Source organism: Bombus vosnesenskii, unplaced genomic scaffold (genome assembly GCF_011952255.1).
Source record: "Bombus vosnesenskii isolate JDL3184/JDL3185 unplaced genomic scaffold, Bvos_JDL3184-5_v1.1 scf7180000016261, whole genome shotgun sequence".
Lineage (NCBI taxonomy): Eukaryota > Metazoa > Arthropoda > Insecta > Hymenoptera > Apidae > Bombus > Bombus vosnesenskii.
Window position 1 is genome coordinate 4,099,955 of NW_022884330.1, and position 22,179 is coordinate 4,122,133.

Genomic DNA, 22,179 nt, shown 5'->3' on the forward strand with positions numbered 1-22,179 from the left:
AAAATATTAGAAATATTAAAAAATTATACGTTACTTGAAAATAAGTTCTTAAAATTTAATTTTATATATTTTCTTCATTTTGAACATGCTATATAATTTTAAATTTCATCAATTTTACCGCCAACAGTACTGTATTATGTAAAACTAAGATCCGTGGTTATTTGAAGTAGAGGGCATCAATATCGCAATCAAGTGTTTGGAAATTGCTAAAGTGAAAAGAAACGTAAATGCAGTTTGTCTCCTGTAACTTGCAGCATCTTTGTAGAAGAGCTATACGTGACCTATGTGAGCCTAACTCAGTTTATAAACAGATATTTCGGAGATTTACTGTCACCGTTAGGTTGGCCGATTTCAGTAAGTGGGGTACAACAAAAAAGAATCGTAAACTGAAAATACAGATTACACAAGATATGGCAGACCCAAAGATAGAAGAAATATTGTCTCCTCTTCGGGATGGTGTTAAGGAACAGGTAAGTTCCATATGGCTGATATATTGTTATTAACAAAAAACTTAGTTACACATGTAATAGATTTTAATATATTTATATAATGGATATGTAATCTTCATCATTGTAGAACTTGCAATTGAAAAAAATATATTGTTGATTATGGCATTTTATTTAATGTTAATATCTTTACGTGTTATATGTTAGTATTATAATATCATTATTTTTTATGCTTAAAGGGTGACTATGTGCGAAAACTCAAGTCTAATGGTGCTCCAGAATTGGACATCAAAGTAGCAGTTGCTGAGCTTAAACATAGAAAAAAGTTATTGGAAGAGAAAGAACTATCCTTTTCACAAACAATATTATTTGATAGGGCAAGGATGGAAGATCTTTTAAAACGTAGATTTTTCTTTGACCAATCATTTGCTATTTATGGGGGAATTAGTGGACAATTTGATTTTGGCCCAATGGGTTGTGCATTTAAAACAAATCTACTAAATACATGGAGAAGCTTCTTCATATTAGAAGAACAAATGTTAGAAGTAGATTGTTCTATTTTAACACCAGAACCTGTACTCCAAGCATCTGGACATGTGGAAAGGTTTGCCGACTTAATGGTGAAAGATGTGAAAACTGGAGAATGTTTCAGATTGGATCATTTGATTAAATCACATTTAAAAAAAGTAATTAGTGATAAAAAAACTAATGAAAATGTAAGCAGAGAATGTGAAGATATTATTACTAAATTAGATGGAATGACTAAGGAAAAAATGGCAGAAGTTATGTCCAAATTCAATATAAAGTCCCCTATTACTGGGAATGATCTAACAGAACCAATGGAATTTAATTTGATGTTTGGAACTCAAATTGGTCCTTCTGGGCTTGTGAAAGGGTTTTTAAGACCAGAAACTGCACAAGGTATTTTTGTAAATTTTAAACGACTGCTTAGTTTTAATCAAGACAGGCTGCCATTTGCTGCAGCCCAAATTGGAAATGCATTCCGTAATGAAATTTCTCCTAGATCTGGTTTATTAAGAGTAAGAGAATTTACTATGGCAGAAATAGAATACTTTTATCATCCTGATGAAAGAGATCATCCTAAATTTGATGATATTAAAGATTTAAGTGTACTGTTATATACTGATCTGAATCAAATGGATGGAAAGGGTGCAGAGTATATGACTTTACATCAGGCTGTGTCACATGAAATTATAAAGAATGAAACCTTAGCATATTTTATGGGTAGAATTTATTTATTTTTAATTAAAGTTGGAATTGATCCAAAAAGATTGCGTTTCCGTCAACACATGCAAAATGAAATGGCTCATTATGCATGTGATTGTTGGGATGCAGAATGTTTAACCTCTTATGGTTGGATAGAATGTGTTGGTTGTGCAGATCGTTCTTGTTATGATCTCGAGCAACATGCACGAGCTACTGGAGTAAAATTAGTAGCAGAAAGAAAATTGCCAGTACCAGCAACTGTTGAAAAGCTTGAAATAGTACCAAATAAAGTTATTATTGGAAAAACGTTCAAAAAAGATAGTAAATTCGTGTTAGAGACTTTGGAAAATTCAGGCACAAGTAATGTTCGTGCTATGGAAAGTGAGCTTAACTTACATGGACAAATTGAAATATCACTTCCAGATGATAGCACAGTATTCATTACAAAAGATATGATCGAAATAAAAAGATATAAAAAGACTATACATGTAGAAGAAGTGATTCCATATGTAATTGAACCATCTTTTGGTATTGGTCGTATTATGTATGCAATTTTTGAACACAACTTTAAAGTAAGAGAAGGAGATGAGAAACGAACTTATTTCAGTTTGCCACCAATCGTAGCTCCTTTAAAGTGTTCAGTGTTACCACTCAGTGGCAACAATGAATTTGTACCATTTGTGAAACAACTATGTATGTATTCTAACTTTTCAAAATATGATATATTTTAGAAAAAATACTTACTTAAGCGTTATTTTCCACATACAGCTCAGAATCTCACTAAAGTAGACGTTTCGCATAAAGTCGATGATTCTTCTGGTAGTATCGGACGTAGATACGCACGGACAGATGAAATTGCAATACCATTTGGCATCACCATAGATTTTGATACTTTGAAAGTACCTCATACTGCTACACTCCGTGAAAGAGACAGCATGGGACAAGTTAGAATAAATGTGAGTAGGCATTTTATAGTTTTTAAAATACAAATAGAAATACATATACAATACAAATACAAATAGAAATACAAAGTCTACAAAAATTAAGTTATTGTTCGAATTACAGTTGAACGAGATTCCAGATATAGTAAGAGATCTATCTAATGGTAAACTTACATGGTCCGAGGTTGAAGAAAAATATCCCAAATTCGAACAACAAGAAACAACGGAAACAAAATAATATATATTAAAGGACTAGCTTATTTGCTATAATGATAATTACTATAATAGTAATTTCTATTTTGCATTTATAATGTGCATATTATAGACGTTAACGTGTATGTTATTTTGCACAAATAATTATATAAATGTCATTAATGAAACAGAAATTTCGATTTTTGTGACTCTGATTAAGAATATATGAATTTTGATCAACAACAATAAAACTCGATATTAAATTCAACACCCATTCTATCAAAATCGCACTTGAAACAAGCCATCATACACCTTATGCTCTTTATCCATTTCTCTTTATCTAAACCATTAACATCTTGAAGTTGCATATTAACACGATAAACATCTGAAAAACAAAGACTGATAGACACCGATATATATTAATTTATATTATGTATATAAAATAATTACTGCAATGACCAGATCGTATTTGACAGCACATAGCACAAAGTGTTTTCAATGTTCGAATTTCGCCGATATATTCAAAAACACGAAGTGATGGTAAGTAAATAAAGAGTCGTCTTAGTTGATCATCCAAATTCTGTCGATTGTGCCATAATTGCAGGGATAAATATACTACATAATAGTAATAACGGTTATCTAACGTATAATAATTATTAAATTATAGAAACATGAAAAGTAATTCAAATACATATAATATAATTGATATCGATAATCGAAATATCACTTATCGATAAAGAGAGTTAGTACCACGAACTATTCGTAGACGGCGTACAATGATTCGCGCTCCAAATTTTAGTTGCGGTTTACGAATTGAAATAGCGATGATAAAAGTGATTTAAAACGATAAAAAAATAAAAAATGCTTAATTATTTTAAGTATAAATAATTTCATTATTTCGATTACCTAGAGTATCCGAATACCATGTGCAAAGTGTTTTAATCGTGCAATCGAGATACCATGGCTGTCGAAATTTCAAATCGATACTCGTTGATAGTGCAAAAGTATGGATTCGAGTATGTTTTGTAAAAAATTTCTTATGGACATCATATCGTGGTATTCCTACTAAAAATACAAAAAAATATATGTATTTATGTACGTCTAATTTTTGATATGTTATTAATCACTATGAAATTCTGTCATACTAATAGCATATTGTACTTTCAGTACTGGTGCCCAAAAATGTGCTGCTCTCCAAGCGCTGTCCGGTATTACGACTTTTTCAATATCATATTCATCTTCTGCTTTTTGTATAATTTCTTCTTCTGAACACAATAATTGTAACCAGTGCCAATTTGTTCCAAGTTTCCTACGATTGAATCTTAAGGTAAGTGCATGTTTTTTTAATGACACCATTAGTTACACGTAATATTATATTTACATGTTTTAACAAACGATTCGTAACTATTACAATAGATGACATAGGCAAGATGAATAAATTATTTTTAACTGTTAGAGTGCTATCGCGACGATTAAAATAATAGAAGGGATTAAGTAGTGAATCTAATTACTTGGCCAAACTGACGAGTAGATCTCCCGTGGGTGTCGCTATGTACGCGTAGTTTACAGATAAAGTGGTGAGAAACTCCAAGCAGCCGATGGCGCGAAACCAGTCGCATATCTTGATTTCTTTGTCCGTATAAAATCTTGATTGTTCGTGATGACCAGGATCCACCGTGAGGCCTACCATTTTCTCGAACGCGTGCCAACAATATACGTGTCTCATTGTTTTACGGGAGTTGTATAATGCCAATAGTAGCCGTACACCTTCGTCTGGCGTTAACGACAAACCTTCCAGACAAATAGATTCTAGTCTAATCTGTTTACTACAATGTATGATATACATATAGACTAAGTTTTAGTTTTGTCGTATTTTACAATTTTGTGTACATGTTGTTTTGCAATAACACGACGCAATTGAAAAACGCAATTAAATTTAAAATTTATATGATTACCGTTATATATAGTATATCGACTTACTAGAGGAGTCGTTCTAGACGAGTTATCAAATTCTTCCGGCCAATTCGATCAAACGTTTGTAGTCGAATCAATTCTGCCCAAACGCTCATACCCCTCTTGCTTTTTTGGCTATACAGAAGTCTATAGCATCGAAAACATATTTTTGAATCAGGGATATTCGATAATTCTATATACCGTATTCTTTGTTTTATTATTATACTTTGCTTGAAGCGCGAGATAATTGAGTTTTTAGTAACATCGAATTGCAATAATAATTTACTATTATCGATGGTTTACTTTATAATTCATGAAGCTTAGATTTATTGTATATGAATAGTAGAAAAAGAAGTAATTTACTCTTCAAATCCAACCGCATCGATTATACAAGATCAAAGATTATATAAACGATATAATCGGTTTGATCAAGTCACTATAAGATTCTTACTTGGCCAATGTAACGAGCAGAGCGTGATTCACTTGTTTCTGGTAGGGATGTGAGTTTTTCATCGCGGTTGAGTACAAATGCCAGTAGAAACGGCCCTGGGCATAATAACTTTTTAATTACCAGCCACCGCACGTTCTCACCGACCGACATTCGTAATTGAGTTCTAGCCGTTCGGGTTAATTGAGTTCTCGGCTTTTGAATTCGCCGGGTTTCCTCCGGTGATATACGTACCTCCCTCGAGGGCAGAGGCAAATTCAACGCCGCCCTTGGAAACGCGGCCCTCTCGCAGTGCACCATCATTTCCCAGTGTCTGCGAGACTCGTTCGTGTATCGCGTTCTGTGAACCATATTGTCTAATTTTTTTCATTTTCTCGTTCTTTGCGTTTCTTTATCGCGATGGGAATATTACCTGGAAAGTTGTTCAAGCAGTTCTTTGACCAGAGGATCTGATTCTTCTGGCATGCTGTAACACGCTGAGAGCGGCCTCCAGATCGATGCGGATGATTCTTTCGTATCGTAGCTTTTTTACGATGAAAAATCAAAAATATTGAATCTGTAGCAAGCGTTAACTTTTGAATATTAGTCAAGCACGTTACATCGAATTGTCCACCTGTTCATTGGAAAGTGAATTGGATTCGGTCGATGCATTGTGACAAGTCGACGATAAGTTGTTTTGACAAACAGAGATATTATTCCTGTTGAAATAAGAATTCGTGACACACTCTATCCATTACGATGCATTACGTATTTTGTTATATTATTAGGATAATATTACCTCATACACGACTTCTCTGTGCTTTGAGAATCTATATTTGATTTGTCTGGTAGATCGCAACAGATCGAATGGTTTGCACAAATATGATTCGTTATATGGGTCTCCGATTTTTCTAATTCGCTGCAACGCAATACGTATCTTCGACATATTGCTGTAGTCAAAGACATTTTTCTGAAAAGAAAAGAAAAGCTAAGAAATTTCGTATAAAAAAGGTTAAATTATTACATTTCCATGTCCAAATGACGCATAACGATTTGCAAATGTTTTATTTTAAGTATGAAATAAGTGAACGTCTATTTTACATATTACGCAAATAGAACAATTTTCCTTTTCAATGTCATTATCATCAGCGCCCTTTCCATCTGATAATAGCATTTGATTCAATGATTAATCAAAGGGAAATTTTAAGAAATTTTAATAAGCCATGGAAAAAAATACATTAACGTTGCTGTGTTGTTAATCGAATCTCGCATAGATAGATAGAGCGATACAATGAAGAAACGTAGACATTCATTGATTTTTGGCAGAGGTATAGAAACATGGAGGCGATGATAGCAGTTTTTTGTTCGTCATCGAAATGATATCCACTCGATCGAGTATCGGGCAAAGCGCAGGTATTATTAGGAAAGCTTAGAGCGAAAGACGGAAATAAATTTCTTGCCTCTTTCAGCACAAAGAATTTCTATTTGGGTGACCGTTGCTGGCGCATGCATTGTTTTAAGGTATTTTACGATACAGAGAAGGACTATGGAATAGAGAAAGAGAGACAAGAAAGAAAAAGCGAGACATTTACAAGGACTGAACTCGAACCACGAGTTCGTGGGTGCGGTTCCAATTATCCACAGTGGCTCTCAGAAAGGAAAAAGGACCAGTGGAGCCCCTAGGCCGCAAAAAGGGTGGGGTCCTCTTACCGTTCCGTTTTCTTCCTCTTTCTTCATTCAACCCTCCCGGAGAACGTGTCGAATCGATTCTCCTCGACTCGTTTGCAAGCCGTCCAGCGAGTGACATACCGGATACGTGGTTGCCGTGCATTATCATTTTTTATTCCCACGGAGAATATTTCGTGTACTTTTGACCAATCTCGTTTCGAAGAACTTATCCATTTTATTAAGATGAAACAAGAGGTACATGATGACGAAAACGGCAGGGGGATAAGATCTACGTCGTTCGTAGCTCTTTCGACGCTTGAATCTGTGTTAAAACAACATCGTTCTATTTTTCTCCTCTTAACACATATTCACGTTCATCGTCATGTCGATGATGGTTCTGCTGGCTGTTGTTCGGAAGGGTCCATTGGGAATTGTCTCGTTTCTTCTCTTTTTATCTGCTAGGCAGTTATTTCTTGCTCGAGGCTCATTCAACTGCGATCCATTGAGTTGCAACAACTTGCATCCTGTTTCTCGTTGGTACGAAACTATTTTCCGGTTACAACGATCCCGAAAATAGTTCGACCAAGAAGAAAATCGTCTGTTTGCATCGTTGTAGGTCTGCGTTGTCGTTATTACTGTTAAACGTGTTCGGTTAAAATCGAACGTGAGATTCCTGTTTTCGTTGACTTATAGGGTGCAGCTACCTGCGTAGGTGCACGAAGCATTCTCCGATGGTAGGCTATCCGTTTGAAAAAATTACATCGGTCCCTTGACCGATTTTTGTCCTTCGCGGAATAGCTGGAACACGTAACCCTGGAAACTGTGAATTATATGCGAAACAGAAATTCGAAATCGCGTGCTACACCATTTAAATATTATCTAGTAAATTGGAGTTGACCAGTTTGAATGTAATCATCTTAATATCAATTTATTAGTATTTATCTACGTCTTTATCGATAAAGATATAAAAATTAATTACTTCTGCGATGAAACGAGGAACACTGTAAAATACGGGACAGGTATACAGGGGTACATGTAAATGGTATTTTCGTCCATATCTATGAACAACGTTATCAGCGAACGAACGTTTCATGTGTTGCAAGCTGATAAGTTTAATCGGAGCAAAACGACGCGCGGCTCCAAACTTACGAATGAATAGTATCTATGCATCGGTAGTTAGCGTAACATCATGGCGCGATTGCGAGTAACGCGCTACGAACTCGATGTTTAATCCTTTCCAGGGGAGGGAACGGTGTGAAAAAAAAATCAATCGCGTTATCTGTTGCGCACGGCGGTTTGCAATTAAAAGTCTCTTCCTAGATGCAGCTTCATGAAAAGACGCATTAACTGTTCCCTTGGTTTACCGGGGCACCCTGTACGATAGTAAAGCGTACGATAACGACCAAGTAAATTGTATCGCGAACGTTTTACGCTTTCATTTGCATAAATATTCGTCGGTGTTCGCGATCTTATATGACTTTGAGAACTACGATGCCCGTTACCGACGTACGCAGCGTCCGTTCCAACAGAATTTATTCGGTGCAACGCACTTTTGTTTTTTCCCTGCAAGAATCCCATATTGCGTCATCACGTTTGCGCCCCGAGACTTTGTGTAGGATTTTACGACTGGGCGAGGTGTTCTAAAGTTGCTCTATCCGGTTTTATCCCATGTAAAAAACTATTAAACATCCCAGCTCATTAAGTGCATTCGCTTGTAGAAGGTTATCAAATAAATTGCCGATAAGATGATGCAGGTAATTAATGACGGTATGCCCATTATAAATTGTAACGCTGATATAATTCTTAACGTTTCCGTGAATGTAACCGCCCGTCGTTTCCTCGTGATTCCAGGCATATTTCCGAACACATGTACCTACGCGTCAAATCGCGTTACTTTCTATTCGCATTCGTCTCTGTCTCGCATTCGAATCTCCGAAGCGTTTCGGAGCGCACCGCTGCGTAAATGGCAAGTGCCTTTAGAGATTTCCGAATTAATCGAGATCAACGTTTACAAGATCCCTCAAACACTAACAGAAGTCTAAGTTACCTCATGGCCAAGTTCCGTGTCCTTAACGAGCGCTACACATTCTTGAAATTTTATCGTATGGTTGAAGATCTTGTCGACCATCTCGCGACAGCTTCTCCATCGTTTTCGTTTGTTTTTTCTTACCGTGAAACCGCGTGTTCCGTTCCAAGCAGGACTCGGGAAGGGTGCGGATTTATAGGCTTTAATTAAACGCTATTCATTAGGCTTGGTAGCCGAAAATGGCTCGAACGTCCCCGAAAAGCACCGATTAGGTAGCCAGAATCGCATTAGACCACACAAGTAGATGCAACGTTTCGTCAGCTGGTCGACGTGGTAATTTTATATGAATTTCTGCGGATGCGATTTTATCAAAAATCATTCCGTCTTCTTAATACATCCTGTTGCGAACCTGTTCGATGTTGACCAAGAAAAATCCTCTTAACCATCGTTATCTAATTTTAGGCCGGTGATTTTTTACTAAGACGCATTATCGTTTCGCTATTCCAGCTGGCTAAAAGGGGTTGCCTTTATAACTTCTCAAAAACCGAGCTCGATGAAGCGGTCTGATTAGGAGACTTGATTTATCTTCTTCGTCGAGCAGATATAGCTAGTGGCCTTCGCTTTCGGTCTCTTTCTCGGGCATGCAATCTCGTTAAAATTTATTCATGATTCGGTACCGCGAACGCATCCTTAGTAAGACCCCACCGGGGACTGGTCGGACTGGTCGCGGTCCAAATATTCGTTGAGACGGCCTATTTTCCGCGTAATGTGATAGGGGCTTAATACCACTCTCGAACCGGTCGCGAGCTTTGATTTATCGATCGGCGGTATCGACTTTGTTATGCCCCGGCTAATCCCCCGAGTTCACGTTCCTTCGTGCGTCTGCGGCGGAGGGTTGTGCAGGCCTCTCTTATTGTCTCGCCGACACGACAGCGTCACTATGAATCTTAAACACGTTAATGATAAAATTAGGGTTATCAATAAGCAGCTGTACGAGAGAGAACAATCTCCTTAATGATATACCGCGTGGACGCGAGAACGTCTGTACTTGGCCTTGGGTTTATTAAATAAGTAATTTTCGGTTGCGCGGTAGTCGGTCACGAACGTTTCGAAAAAGAATGACGAAACGACGCGCGAGGAACATCTACGAGGGAGCGAAGGAGGAACATCCACGAGGGAGGGAAGGAGGAACATCCACGAGGGAGGGAAGCAGGAACATCCACGAGGGAGGGAAGGAGGAACATCCACGAGGGAGGGAAGGAGGAACATCGTACCGTCTAAACAAGGTGGTTGGTGGTGATGCACGGTGTAACGGGGAGGGTCCGGAATTAATCGCGGTGAGTCGGGAAATTCGTTGTGGGATTTTTATTCGAGGGAGCTGTTCGCCTTTCAGACGGTTTCGTGTACTTCAGGAGTGATGCGCTGGCACCTTGTCAGACTTGTAGGCGTTTCGCCTGCCTCGCTTCATACCTTCAACTTGTACAATGGGGTACAACGACGTGGAGAAAGAGGAAGACCATGCTCGCCCACCTCCGAAACTAATAAGTATTGTCCATCAGGCGCATTGTTTCGATGCCCACGTAGGGCCAGCCAACACGTTCGAAACAAGTTACAGTTTAAAGTGGTTGGGTCGTTAGTTAGGCAGAGGGTGACCGCTCTCGCTTCGTTAGCATTGCCGTGTGCATTCGGGTCGTCCGCACCTTACAGATATGTACCGGGATTTCGATGCCGTTTCAGGATATTTCCCCAGTACTTGGGGATTGTCGGGGAAACGAGTTTCTTTCCCAAACAGACAAGTTTCTCGAAGCAGGATATATTCGATCGTAGTTAGTCATATCGTTGGTCGTGTCCAACGGTTCGTTGTCCATTGGCGTCTATATTTACATAACACTCGTAAGCGCCACGTTAAGACCTCCGTTTAGATTTAACTACCACTTCGGGAAATCATATTAACCAAATACTGCAGTCGTTATGCGAGGATCCCGATGCGCTGGAAATAAATTACCGAGGCACCCTTGGAACCTGAATGCGGAGAATGGGACGTATGTAAGAGAGGAAACGGCCCTTCGTATCCGTTGCACGAAGACCCACCGCGCTTCGGAATTCTTTACGATTTCTATCCAATTCTTTCCTTTGTCGTACCTTCACTCGGGAATTCCATTCTCTCGCTCCTCGTCCGATTCTTAATTTTGTAGGGGGAAAGAGTAAGGGACAGCGAGGAAAATACAATACTTTATATTTTCTCTTAAGGAAGATTATCGATATACGCTCGTAATTGATCCGTGTATTCCCTTAAACTTTGAAAGTTCGAATTTAAGAGACGAAATCCGGAATTTAAAAGTAAAGCTGTAACTTGCCACCTTACTACTAAAAGTTACTTTCCAAATATCGTACGAAAGGATCATACGAGAAAAAAAATTAAGCGAAACTCGTTCGTTCAACATCTGTGTGAACGTTGACTCACGGAAAGTAAGCAGAAGGGATCGTGGATTAGCCCCTCGATGTCCAACATTGTTTTCGCGATAAATTCAACCATTGTACAAAGTTATCGCGTATAAATTTCGCTGCCGTGTTGCGAACTGGTGCCGCGGCATGCTGGAAAAAGAATAATATGACATCGAAAGGAGGATAGAGTGTCCTCTCTCTCCCGCGTACGTGTACGAAATAAATTGGCCTTTATATTAGCATGAGTTGCGGCATAAATCCTGGTTCTCATTGTATCGGCCCCCGTGGGTGGACGACGCTGCACGTGGGCAAAATCCGCTTCCCCCGGCTTCGAAAGTGGCGCGCGAACGTGGGGGTGGAGAGAGAGAGGCCATCGATGGAGTGGGGTTCGTTCGTAAAGGCAAAAACTATCGCCAGGAAAAGTTTCTTCGATGAAACTCGTCAGGGTGAGACGCACGTGTCTCCACGGTCGATAAAATAAATCCGTTCGAAACGGAATCTGGGGATGCTGGCTACGGTTCTTCGTCGCTCTGCACGCGGTCTATTTTATAGAGCTGCCTCGCGATAAAAGGCCCACGCTCGCATGGAAAATAAGAAATCGGTGTAGGATGGTAGGTAAAATGGTCGCGGAGTCCTGGCAGGTGCGTCTGTTATTACGATAGCTACCATTTAGATTTCACGCAGCCACTGTTATACCCTAACGCGTAAGCGGTGAGATAGTCGAGAAAGGAACCGCGCGTAATTTGTGATAAACGCTCGAGAACTCAACGGACCGTGGAAAGTATCTGTGTTTTCTGAAATTCCAGCCAATCTTTATTTTTTATTTTATCGATTGTACACTTATTTAGTTGTATACCTGTATATACGAGAATATGCAAGAATGGCGAATGCACGAAGATGCGAGCTCGAAGAATCACGATCGATGGGACTATGGATCGAGCTTATCGAACGAGGGAGTTCATTTGCGGTTACCGTGTATGAAATTATGCGTGGAAAATTGCGATTTAAAAACTGGTCGCGTGAAGGTTGGTGAGTACGAAACGACGCGGCGCGGTGGCAAGATTCGCACAAATCGTTGACGCGGCAGCACCGGGGCCTCACACGGTGCTTCTCGCTCCGGATATATGCAATTGCAGTAGGCGGCGATGCAACGTGTCCACGCGTGTACGTCGCACGACACATCGTGAGGATGTCGATTTATATCCAACGATGAATCGTGGGTCCCGGTACCTACGAACCCGGCCAAGGAGGAGGGCGATACACGCTACACGGCTAGAAGTGTTTCTTAGAATCTTGTTCTTGTTATTCCGAGCGTACAATGGGCAGCATAGAATTCGTGGGATATTAAAGCTATGCCGGCGTTGATACGACGATTTATGAAAATCTCTCGTTACTGCTTTATAAATTGTGCTTATTACCGTGATTATTCTGGTACCGGGTGTATCTGAACGTTGTTCCTTGGAAGTTACGTCGATTGGATTTTTTCTGGATACACGGCTCCGAGATACGGCGCGGGGAGACAGATAGAGAAAGAATAAGTTTCTAATCCTTCCGCTGGGTGATCGGTCGGACTTGGCGGCACGCTTACCACGACGTTTATCGTTCACCTTCTGGTTAATACAACAGGCTTAACTTAACGAATCAACAAGATTTACGAAACGTATGCGGCTTCGCGAAGCTGATCATATTTCTTCGTTCACGTGACTCGGCGCCGGTTCTGTGTAGAAGTAGCCGTTGTGTGCTTCTTGATAAATCGAGGCACGTGTAAGACTATAAATCTTTGTATACCGCATTAGTGCCGCTACTCCGTATTTGTCTCCATTCCTTTAGTATATTAATAAGTGATAATATATTAGACCGTCGTATAAAAAGAACAGCGCGTTTCATAACGCCGCGCCCAACATGGTCACGCTGACTCGTGTCCGTTGGTTAATTGTCTTACTCGATTCTGCTTCCATTCGATTGGTACCTTGACTTAACGCGGTGATCGCTTAAATGGGTGTCTGTGCTCTCACGGAGGAGGCAAAGACGATGGGCCACCGTAGGACGCGCAATCGCATTTACGACCAAGTAATTACGCATTTCCTCGTCACTCGCGGTCGTGTTGTGACTGTTTCTTCACCACGGACGATGTGAGCGATGACAAGGAGTCGCGGTCCCAGTGGGAGGTCTTAACAATGACCATCCGCCTCCGACTTGGCTACGCCGCTACCTGGAGAACTCGGCTCGTGGCTCGACTGTTGATGGCTTCTGATCGCCTTTGAGTATCAAACAAGCATCCTCTACAAAATTTCTCGTTTCGACTTTCAAGCCTTACTTAAATATTTCTTGTGACTTGTTTGATTCTCGCAGTAAATATTTTCTCCTTCGTGTTCTTAATGTTTGAGAAGATTTTAGGGGTTGCGATAAGAGTCGTGTTAACAGTGGATTTGTGGATATTGTTCGTTCGATCGTGGTTCGCTTTCATCGCTGGACGAGCCGTCTATCCACCGCGCGTTTCTCTTGGCGAGGTTGTTTTTCTTTTCAATTCATTGATCTACTCGAATTGAACTCTAAGCTGTCGGACGTGCTCGAACGAAATCCAAGTGAACTGCTAGCAGTCCGGTCGGTTCAGCGGCGTGCTCTCTTCTCGAGAAGCGAGACAGACCTCCTTACTGATCGTAGGTGGTCCTCTTCGTCGGACGCAACGATTTTAAATTAAAATTAAAGTCAAGCGATCTTATGGTTCTCCTGACCGACAACATCGCCACCCGCGTAACAATGTTAATGACTTTGGTGCTGAAATTGCGGGTCCTGTCGCTGCGAGCCGCCAAAATGCTTGTACGTTTTCATGGACGTAGAGAGCACCTCGAATATTCGCCACGCTTACCACGAACAAACGTTCCTTCTTTTATGGAATGTCGGCTCGTTACTGCGTGGATAAGTATCAACGTTTCTCGTACGCTATCGTCTTACTTAATTTTCCAAGTTTTCTTTAATACAGTCCAACGATATCATCATCACTGTTTAATTACCTTGGAATACGAGATATCAGTTTATAATCTTTCTTGTAATTACGAAATTCCGAAATTGGCAAATTTTTATACCTGCACGAATAACTTGGAGACTGTTATGTTCATTTTTTATGACGTTTTATTATCTTAAGTATGAAACTCTCTTAAAAAGTATCATTGGACGATGCGAATGTTTCGGAGTTACTTCTCTGTACGATTAAATTTGACCGGTTTATTAAATATTTTCACTCCATTTTCACTGTGTAATTGAATCGCGGAAAAGACCAGAGGGAGGACCACGGAACGATCGTTTAACGAGAAACGCAAATCGTTGTTACGAGTTTAGAACATTTTAATGGTGTATCGCGTAACGCGTTTTAACTAGAAATCCAGTCAGAGGTCCATTGTTGATTTTTGCTCATTGTTCGTGGTGCGCGAACGCGCAACTCCGACTACTTTATGAGAGGGCGTATGTTCGTTCTCACCGGGCGGCAGATAATTGGCTTCGTGTTTTTCGGAGTGTTACGATGTTTATACGCATACCGCGCTCGTATCACTATTTCATAATTAGCAAGAAAGTTATTGTTCGTGCGGCATGGCGCGGGTCACGCTGAGAGACCGTGCGTGAAAAACGAGCGAGACTGCTTCGTTATTATTTCATTAATGTCATCCCAGTATCTTTGCGAGTGACGCGTATTGTCCGATCGTGACTGTTATATATTCGCATAATTTATCGCCTGTTCTCGTTTCCGGCTAGCCAAGAACGTTCACAGCCATTCCGCACGCCGACAGAACAATTTGTTCGATGCCCGATAAAAACGCCATGTCCCCGTTTCCGCTCTTTCTTGTCCTTCCTTTTTCGATCTTTAACTTAACGACGCTCCTTTGGAACGTAACATTCGCCGTTGAAATATTTCACCTAATAATCCTGGAAACTGCGATGCGCCACAGAACGCCCGGGTATAAGCGCAAACGCTTCCCGCAAGTTTCATTCTTTGCTTAAACTCGTTCCTTGTCACGTTCGTTTATCGATACCCTCTTTTTTCTCATTTATTTTATAAGTCATAAACACCTTCGATATGAGCATCGAATCTTTGTTTTATCGTGGACATCAAATCCTGACAGGGATAGCTGGTTGGTGTATCAGACGGTTCGCGGGTCTCCTAATTGGCAATTAGTTTAATAACATTGATTAATCTTCGAGTTAAATTCGACTCCAACGAGAGTCAATCATGGTCCGGTAAAACTGAGTGCAAATTCAGAAAAGAACAGAGGAGAGTAAAGAAAGATCGGGGAGAAAAGAAAAGGAACAGGAAGAAAAAGAAGAAGGAGAAGAATAAAACGTGTCGTTTGATCGAAATATTTTCTTGCATTTCTTCTTACGATCGTCGACCATAGTTTTCTGCAATCTTAGGATCTCAAATATGGTCGAGCGAGTGCAATTGACTATTAGAGACTGGATCGGTACTCGTTCATGCTTCTGCTTTCTTTTCTTTCTTTTCTTTTTCTAATAAAAAGATATGCTAATTTGTTTAACGTGCAGGTGCGCGTTAATTTTTTTCACCCTGTACAATCTGGATGCCGTAAAAATGTCAGTCTAGTACCGGGCTCCGAAGATTCGCGAGCAATGAATTATCTTCTCGGCGGTCTACTGATTTTATTTTGATGAATTTCGAAAAGCAGCCCGCGGCCACAAGGCATTAGTCACGGTGTAATTGGCGAAGGGAAGGTTCTATACACCGGCAACTTCTCGAAAAATTTTGTCGGCTATGCAACGTGCAGCTAGGACCCAACCTAAGAGAGATCGTTTGACTTGCTCGGTACCTTTCTTATAACGAACCGCTTAAACTGACAGATATTATTAAAACTTTCTTCTTTTTTGTCTATCCGTGTGAATCCGCGAGGCTTACTTTCTCTTGAAAAACTCCTAAAAGCTATCCTGTCGTTCATCGCGTTAGAGATAACAATTTTGGACGTTTCCTTCGAAGCTCGCAGAGGGAAACGTTCCCAAGGATAGGTTTACATCCTGTGAAATTTGTCTGAGATCAACGACGACTTTTCTTGTTTTCTTTCTTTACGTACGGGTCGTAAAATGCGATTTGATAAAGATCCAGCTGTTGTTTCTCGACGAACAGCTGCGAAAGCCGAACGGTTTTTCGGAGTAGGGGTCGTAATCGCGACTACGACGCGGTAAATCTCAATGTTTTTAATGACTGAGTTCTAAGAAGGAAAGACGAGGGAGAGGTATCTACGCAGATGGTACCGGTGGTACCACATCGCAGAACAATAGAACGATTTCGAATTCGATGGTTTCAGATAATCGCAAGCACGAGATAATCAGAGAACGGCAGGGCCTTGGCGTGTGCTATTCGCGAGAGTCAAAGCGTGGTTTATTATTGTAGCGGAGGACGATGTTCGAGGATTTAATTAGCATAGAATTATAAAATGTCAAAAGGTGGGCGTTTTCACGTGAGGAGAGATCTGACTCGGATCTCCGCGGAAATATTGCACCCGCGGGCAATAATCTGCCCGGTGTATTATCCAAGCGTTGGCTATCGTGGCTGGTCGCGTGTATTTGCATACATGTTCGATATATACGTATGTATACTTGTCGATTACCTTTACAACGTTTTCTATCCGTGTTTACATCGTATTTCACCGGATACGAAAATACCGTCGTATCAATTACATGCGTGTACCTTGTGTAGAGGCGAAATTAACGAGGCACGTGCAAAAAGAAATCGAAGGGAGGGAAAGGAGAGAAAAAAGATGAAAGAGAGAGAGAGAGAGAGAGAGAGAGAGAGAGAGAGAGTGAAGAGAAAAGACGACTGGCTGGTAAAAATGTCGAAGTGGCGCCACGATGTTCTCGAAGCGGTCGATTCTCATGAAGTCGATCCACGAACGTGAATTCCACGTCCCACACGTTTCCATGGTTTTCAGTTTTGCCGGCGGTGGTCCCTGGCCACGTTTTTTCCGCAACATTTCTTCACCGTCTCTCTTCCTCTTCTTTCTATCGTTCCTTTACCTTCTCGCTTCTTACCTTATCCGAGGTTCTTTAATTCGCACGCGTGGGCGCGAATGGACCGCGAAGGACCATTCGGTCCTTCTTCACGTCTACAAACGCGGTGATCTTGTCTCTTTCTTCCCACGGCGGTTGCCGCGCGAGCGCCAAAAGCACGCGCTTTTAAACGCTATAATCGCGTGGCCCTTTGGAAGCTAATGCATTCGATCGTTGATTTATGCACTATCCACGTCGAATATATTGGGACTCACTTCGTGTATGAAATTAATTTCGTACATGCCCCGCTGGCCTCGCGGTCGTGTAACTATCAATAATAAAACCGTTGGAGCTTATACTCTTCTAAGGATCTTTCTTCGACGTCTCTTGCCCGTTTTCGTCTCGCCCTCTCGTTTCAATCTTATTTCCTCCTTTCTCCTATTCTTTGTGCCTCTCCTTTGTAGTTTCACTCGTATTTAATTACGATCGATCTTCTTTTTTCTTAACTTCTACATCCCTCTATCGTAAAAATCAAGAGTTCATCGAGTACAGAACACACGAACGGAACGATGTTCGAGAACGTTTAAAACCTTCGTAAGTGGTACCTAAAAGAGGCATCGGCCGGTGATTAAGATTAGCGATTAGAAGGAACCTGGTAAAAATACCAGAACCTCGATAAGGATACCGTTGGCTTGCTTCCCACACAGGCGAGACAACGAGACACATAAAACCGAGTCGTGTAAAGGACGGTGGGAGAAAAGGTTGGGCGGCTCGCGCGGAAGCATCCAACTTCCACAGAGCCGATACACATGTCGCGTTATTAATATTGGCTACACCCCGGCACCGTCAGAATCCACGATCTCCCCGTTCCAGCTTCTTCTTTTTTTACGCCCTGGAATCTCGTCCCAAAGTGTATAATCTTGCACGCGAAGTTCGGGGACACGTTGCCACCCGGCAATCTGCATATGCTTATGCCGCTATACCCGGACAGCTGAAAACTCCGACAGCGAAAAAAACCAAACAGAGGAACCTAGTCGATAACGCGAGCTGTCGTCGGACTTTCTCCATTCTCGTAGAAAAACCATTCTTTTTGTTCTCCTCGTCATTACGGAAATTTGCTCGGACGTTATTAGAAAGGTTTAGGTTGCATCGAACTACGGTTAGGTCGACCAGCGAAGGCGGTGTAGGTTGTAACATAGTTACCGGTCGGAACTCGAGCACAGATCTGTAACGTTTAAAAGATACGCGCGAAACTATTCGCCCACTACGCACCTATATATATATATATATATCGGAGCACGGATCAACTTTTATTTTTTACGTGGCGTAGAAACGTTCGGATTGATTAATAGAATTCTATTCTCGTCTCGTGCTTGTCGTGACAAAACCTATAAGACTTCGAATATCATTCAGAAGTCGTTGTTCTTAGAGCCTTTCGAACAAAATTATTTCGATATTTATGTCGATCGTTTGCTTAGATCTAAGACAAATGATCACCTCGTACGTTACGATCCAATTTTATGCACGATAGCATGCAATTAGCGTCTGCGATACGTCGATCCTCTCGTCGCGTTTACCCGGTTACAGGTATCGCGTGTTATCGTCACGTTCGCGATGTGCGTTATAAAATACCTATTATCCGTCCTGGATGATCCGCGATTCGATCTTGCGATATCTCGAAAAGGGATATTCACGATCGAGCACCGGGCATCAGATCACGCGATACCCTGTCCTCTCTCGTCGTGGAAAAAGTTTCTCTCACGAGTATCCGGTAAGTGTCGGTCACCCTTCGCACTCTTTACGTCATGTTCGAGATCGTGCCTCTCTTGTCTACCATCCACACCCCCGTATTCGTCGTCAACGAGCAACATCATCGACGTTGAAATGCATCGCGGGGCGATTCTCCACGAATCTCGAACGACCATCCACCTCTGTCGTTTCCCCGAAACGTGGCCACGGTTATTACGCGAAAAACGAGCTCCCACGAGTTCTCGCGTTATTATTTTTCCCACCCTCGGCAGCCTCGGGACTCGGAGATGGATCAGAGGTCCGAGCACGGTGAAGTAGGATGTTTTTCTCATGAGCTCACGATACATCGCGGAGACTCGTTTGGATCGCGTTTGGAAGACTTTACCTCCGCCTTCCATATATGTAATGACCGGGCACCAACGGAGACGAAGAAGCGAGAGAACAAGAGAAGGAGAAAGGGGGCCTGGACTCGGTGGAAGAGCGATCGAGAGGAGACGATAAAGAAACGGGTGAAGAAAGAAGGTGAAAGAAAAAGACGGAGGCCGAAAGAAGAAGACGGAATGACGGAGAACACGAGCGGTGAGGCCCGGGAGTATGGGCCCCACCTAGACGCGTGGGACCGACACCCACGATCCTTGCATCAACGTACCGACTCTCATCGCGCACACGCGGCACTTACATATAGCAGGGTTTTACGACGGGGAGACAGCCTGTCGTAGTAATAAGAGGGGCCCTGGCCACGCGCGCCAAGCCTGCCAACCACTCGGAATAGAGGGCCGATCTCCTACGTTCGTACGAATGTTCCTCTTTCGTTTGTGATCTCGCCGATAAGAGAGTCGATCCGAGTACGGATCGGCCAGTCGCCGAGGAAGATGAATTGCCGCAGCGAGAGTCGCTCGATTTCTAGGGGAAATACGAGGGAGGTTATCGAGCAACCACACAGATGGTCGGAGAGGAGGAAGCCAGGTTTTCGATTGTTGGTTTCTCCTCTAAATTTCTCGTATAATGGATGACATGTACTCGATGTTGGATCGTAGAAAGAAATATGCGTTCGTATGTAGGTTTTGATAAATGACGAACTTGGAACCGTCATTGTTAGGGCGTCGAGAGTTTTTGGAGTAGGAGAGACAGCGGTGAGTGGAGGCGAACGTTCGAAAGGTGATTTCGGTTGGCTACGTTACTCCTTCTTCCTTTATGTTGTATCTAAAGGATCGAATTCGATTGATTTTTTTTTACTAATCTTTAGACGCGTGTTAGAAGTTACGCGGAACGTCGGTTACCGCGTCGAGGAGAATTTCAACTCGAAAGGATCGGAACGCGAAAGATCGAGGACAGAATGTATCGATTTTCAGTTCTCTGAAATTCCTGTGGTAATGTTCTACTTGACGCGTGCACTGTACCACTTATTATTCAAGCCTGAAAACCGATATTCTGGGTCTTACACATGTTACCTGTTAGCAACACGAGCTTCCTGATAGCCAAGACAGATCGCTTCGCGGAGAATCGGCGGTGGATTTACAGGAAACGAGTAGGTGTCAGACAGTGGTTGCGGACATTAGAGAGGAACGATTTCGCGAAATAACATCTTGCCTGTTAACCGCACGGTGAATAATCGCGTTAAGGAAATTGCCTGTTAATTAGAGGATAAAGGGGTGTAGTGATTAATGGTACGGAGGTGTTAAAATCTCATCGGTACGCATCGAGGTTCGATGGTACTTTGTTTCGTTATCGACGTGTCATTGTTTCAGTTCATTTTTACAAGCGGTAACGAGTTAACGTGTAGACAAAGCTCCCTTTAGAAAGCATAATTATGCCGTTTGATGGACACGTCGATAAAAAAGCCACATTAATCACGAATCGTATTCCACGCGAGCGACTCTAACCGGCCGTCGAAGATTTATTTTGATCTCCTAAATGCACACGGCTGATTGATCTTAATCCTGATCCCTCGTATTTTGTTGTCCTTATCTACTTTGGAATATCTTCCGACCGTCCAGCCACGCCATCGTTTGGACAACTAAATTTGTGCTCGGAGAACAATTTGACGTTGCGAGATGGCGTAGTCGCGCGAGTTTCGGAAGAAACTTAGTACGCTTCTTGTTCAGGGCCGAAGGTCTTGAAACGTATCACCCCAACGAGGCTTTTACGGATGTAACGTATCAGTAATAAATCCGGGCGAGTCAGTATTTTTCCATGTAAAGCCAACAATTTATGGAAAGGGGTACACGAAACGTTCAGGTACGACCGTTCATATATCATAATTAAACGCCACGGAAATGCGCCGAACTCGGACATTTATAACTCTCCCCGTGACTTCGAAAAGCGAGCGACTTGTTCGCTCCACCTCCGCAATCGTGTTTTCGTGTCGCTCCGATCTTAGAAAATTATTAGATATCGATGTATCGTTTGCTCGATGGATCGTAACGGTGCAACGTCTAGATAGCACTTTTCTATTGCGCGGAACACGCGAAACAGACCCTTTGAATTCCCAGGCGACATTAAAAAGAAGGATACGAACGAATGGAAAGAATTTGGTCGAGATAAAAAGACGGTTGTTCGTAAAAAAGGGAATGCTATGCGGCGTGTAAACAGTAGGCACCGGTGCTTGGAACTCGTAACAAAGATGCAACCGGTGTTTCTCAAGGTCGTTCTTACAAATTCTAACACCAGCGCGGACCAACCAGAAGAGAGGGACTGATTCACGCCTGTAGATCTTACGGTCAGATTATTCATACGTTCCGTTTCAAACCCCGAAGAAGCATCTCGATACCACGTTAATAAATCTGCCTAATACAAGGGGCGCGGCCCTCCGAGTTCCACGGTTAAGGGTTCGTTCACACCGCGGATCTCGGTGCGTGCGTTTTATCGTGCAAGCTCGAATAAATCTCGGCGTGCCCGTCGATTGTGTCTTCTTCTTTTCATCCCGAATCTTTTTATTCTCGTCTCTTTCCGCTGTTGCCGTTCCCCTTCGTCCTTTCTCATTCTGCTTCTGTTTCCTCCTCTTCTTTCCATTCCATCTTCATCTTCTTTTTAAGGCTACTCATTGGACAAGATCTTGGCTCGTTGTTGCCGAAGATGCGCCACTTGGTGCATCGGCTCGAGTTTCCGGTTCCC

The 22,179-nt window shown here is 41.9% G+C and overlaps 2 protein-coding genes across 2 annotated transcripts; one reads left to right on the forward strand and one right to left on the reverse strand.

The window, feature by feature from the left end:
* The first annotated feature begins 197 nt into the window (after nt 1-197).
* LOC117241732 (glycine--tRNA ligase) lies at nt 198-3,000 on the forward strand. The gene is made up of 4 exons (XM_033507764.1): nt 198-470; nt 686-2,366; nt 2,442-2,629; nt 2,739-3,000. Exons 1-4 carry the CDS (start codon nt 228-230, stop codon nt 2,850-2,852), a joined length of 2,226 nt encoding a protein of 741 aa, XP_033363655.1. The 5' UTR covers nt 198-227; the 3' UTR covers nt 2,853-3,000.
* Nucleotides 3,001-3,036: 36 nt separating this feature from the next.
* Nucleotides 3,037-6,152, reverse strand: LOC117241814. Its single transcript, XM_033507955.1, has 11 exons — nt 5,986-6,152; nt 5,807-5,905; nt 5,620-5,733; nt 5,442-5,547; nt 5,211-5,305; nt 4,787-4,906; nt 4,318-4,632; nt 3,952-4,115; nt 3,713-3,871; nt 3,257-3,421; nt 3,037-3,191 (listed from the first exon to the last, which is right to left on the reverse strand). The coding sequence occupies exons 1-11, from the start codon at nt 6,150-6,152 to the stop codon at nt 3,043-3,045; spliced, it is 1,653 nt and encodes a 550-aa protein (XP_033363846.1). The 3' UTR covers nt 3,037-3,042.
* Nucleotides 6,153-22,179: the final 16,027 nt, after the last annotated feature.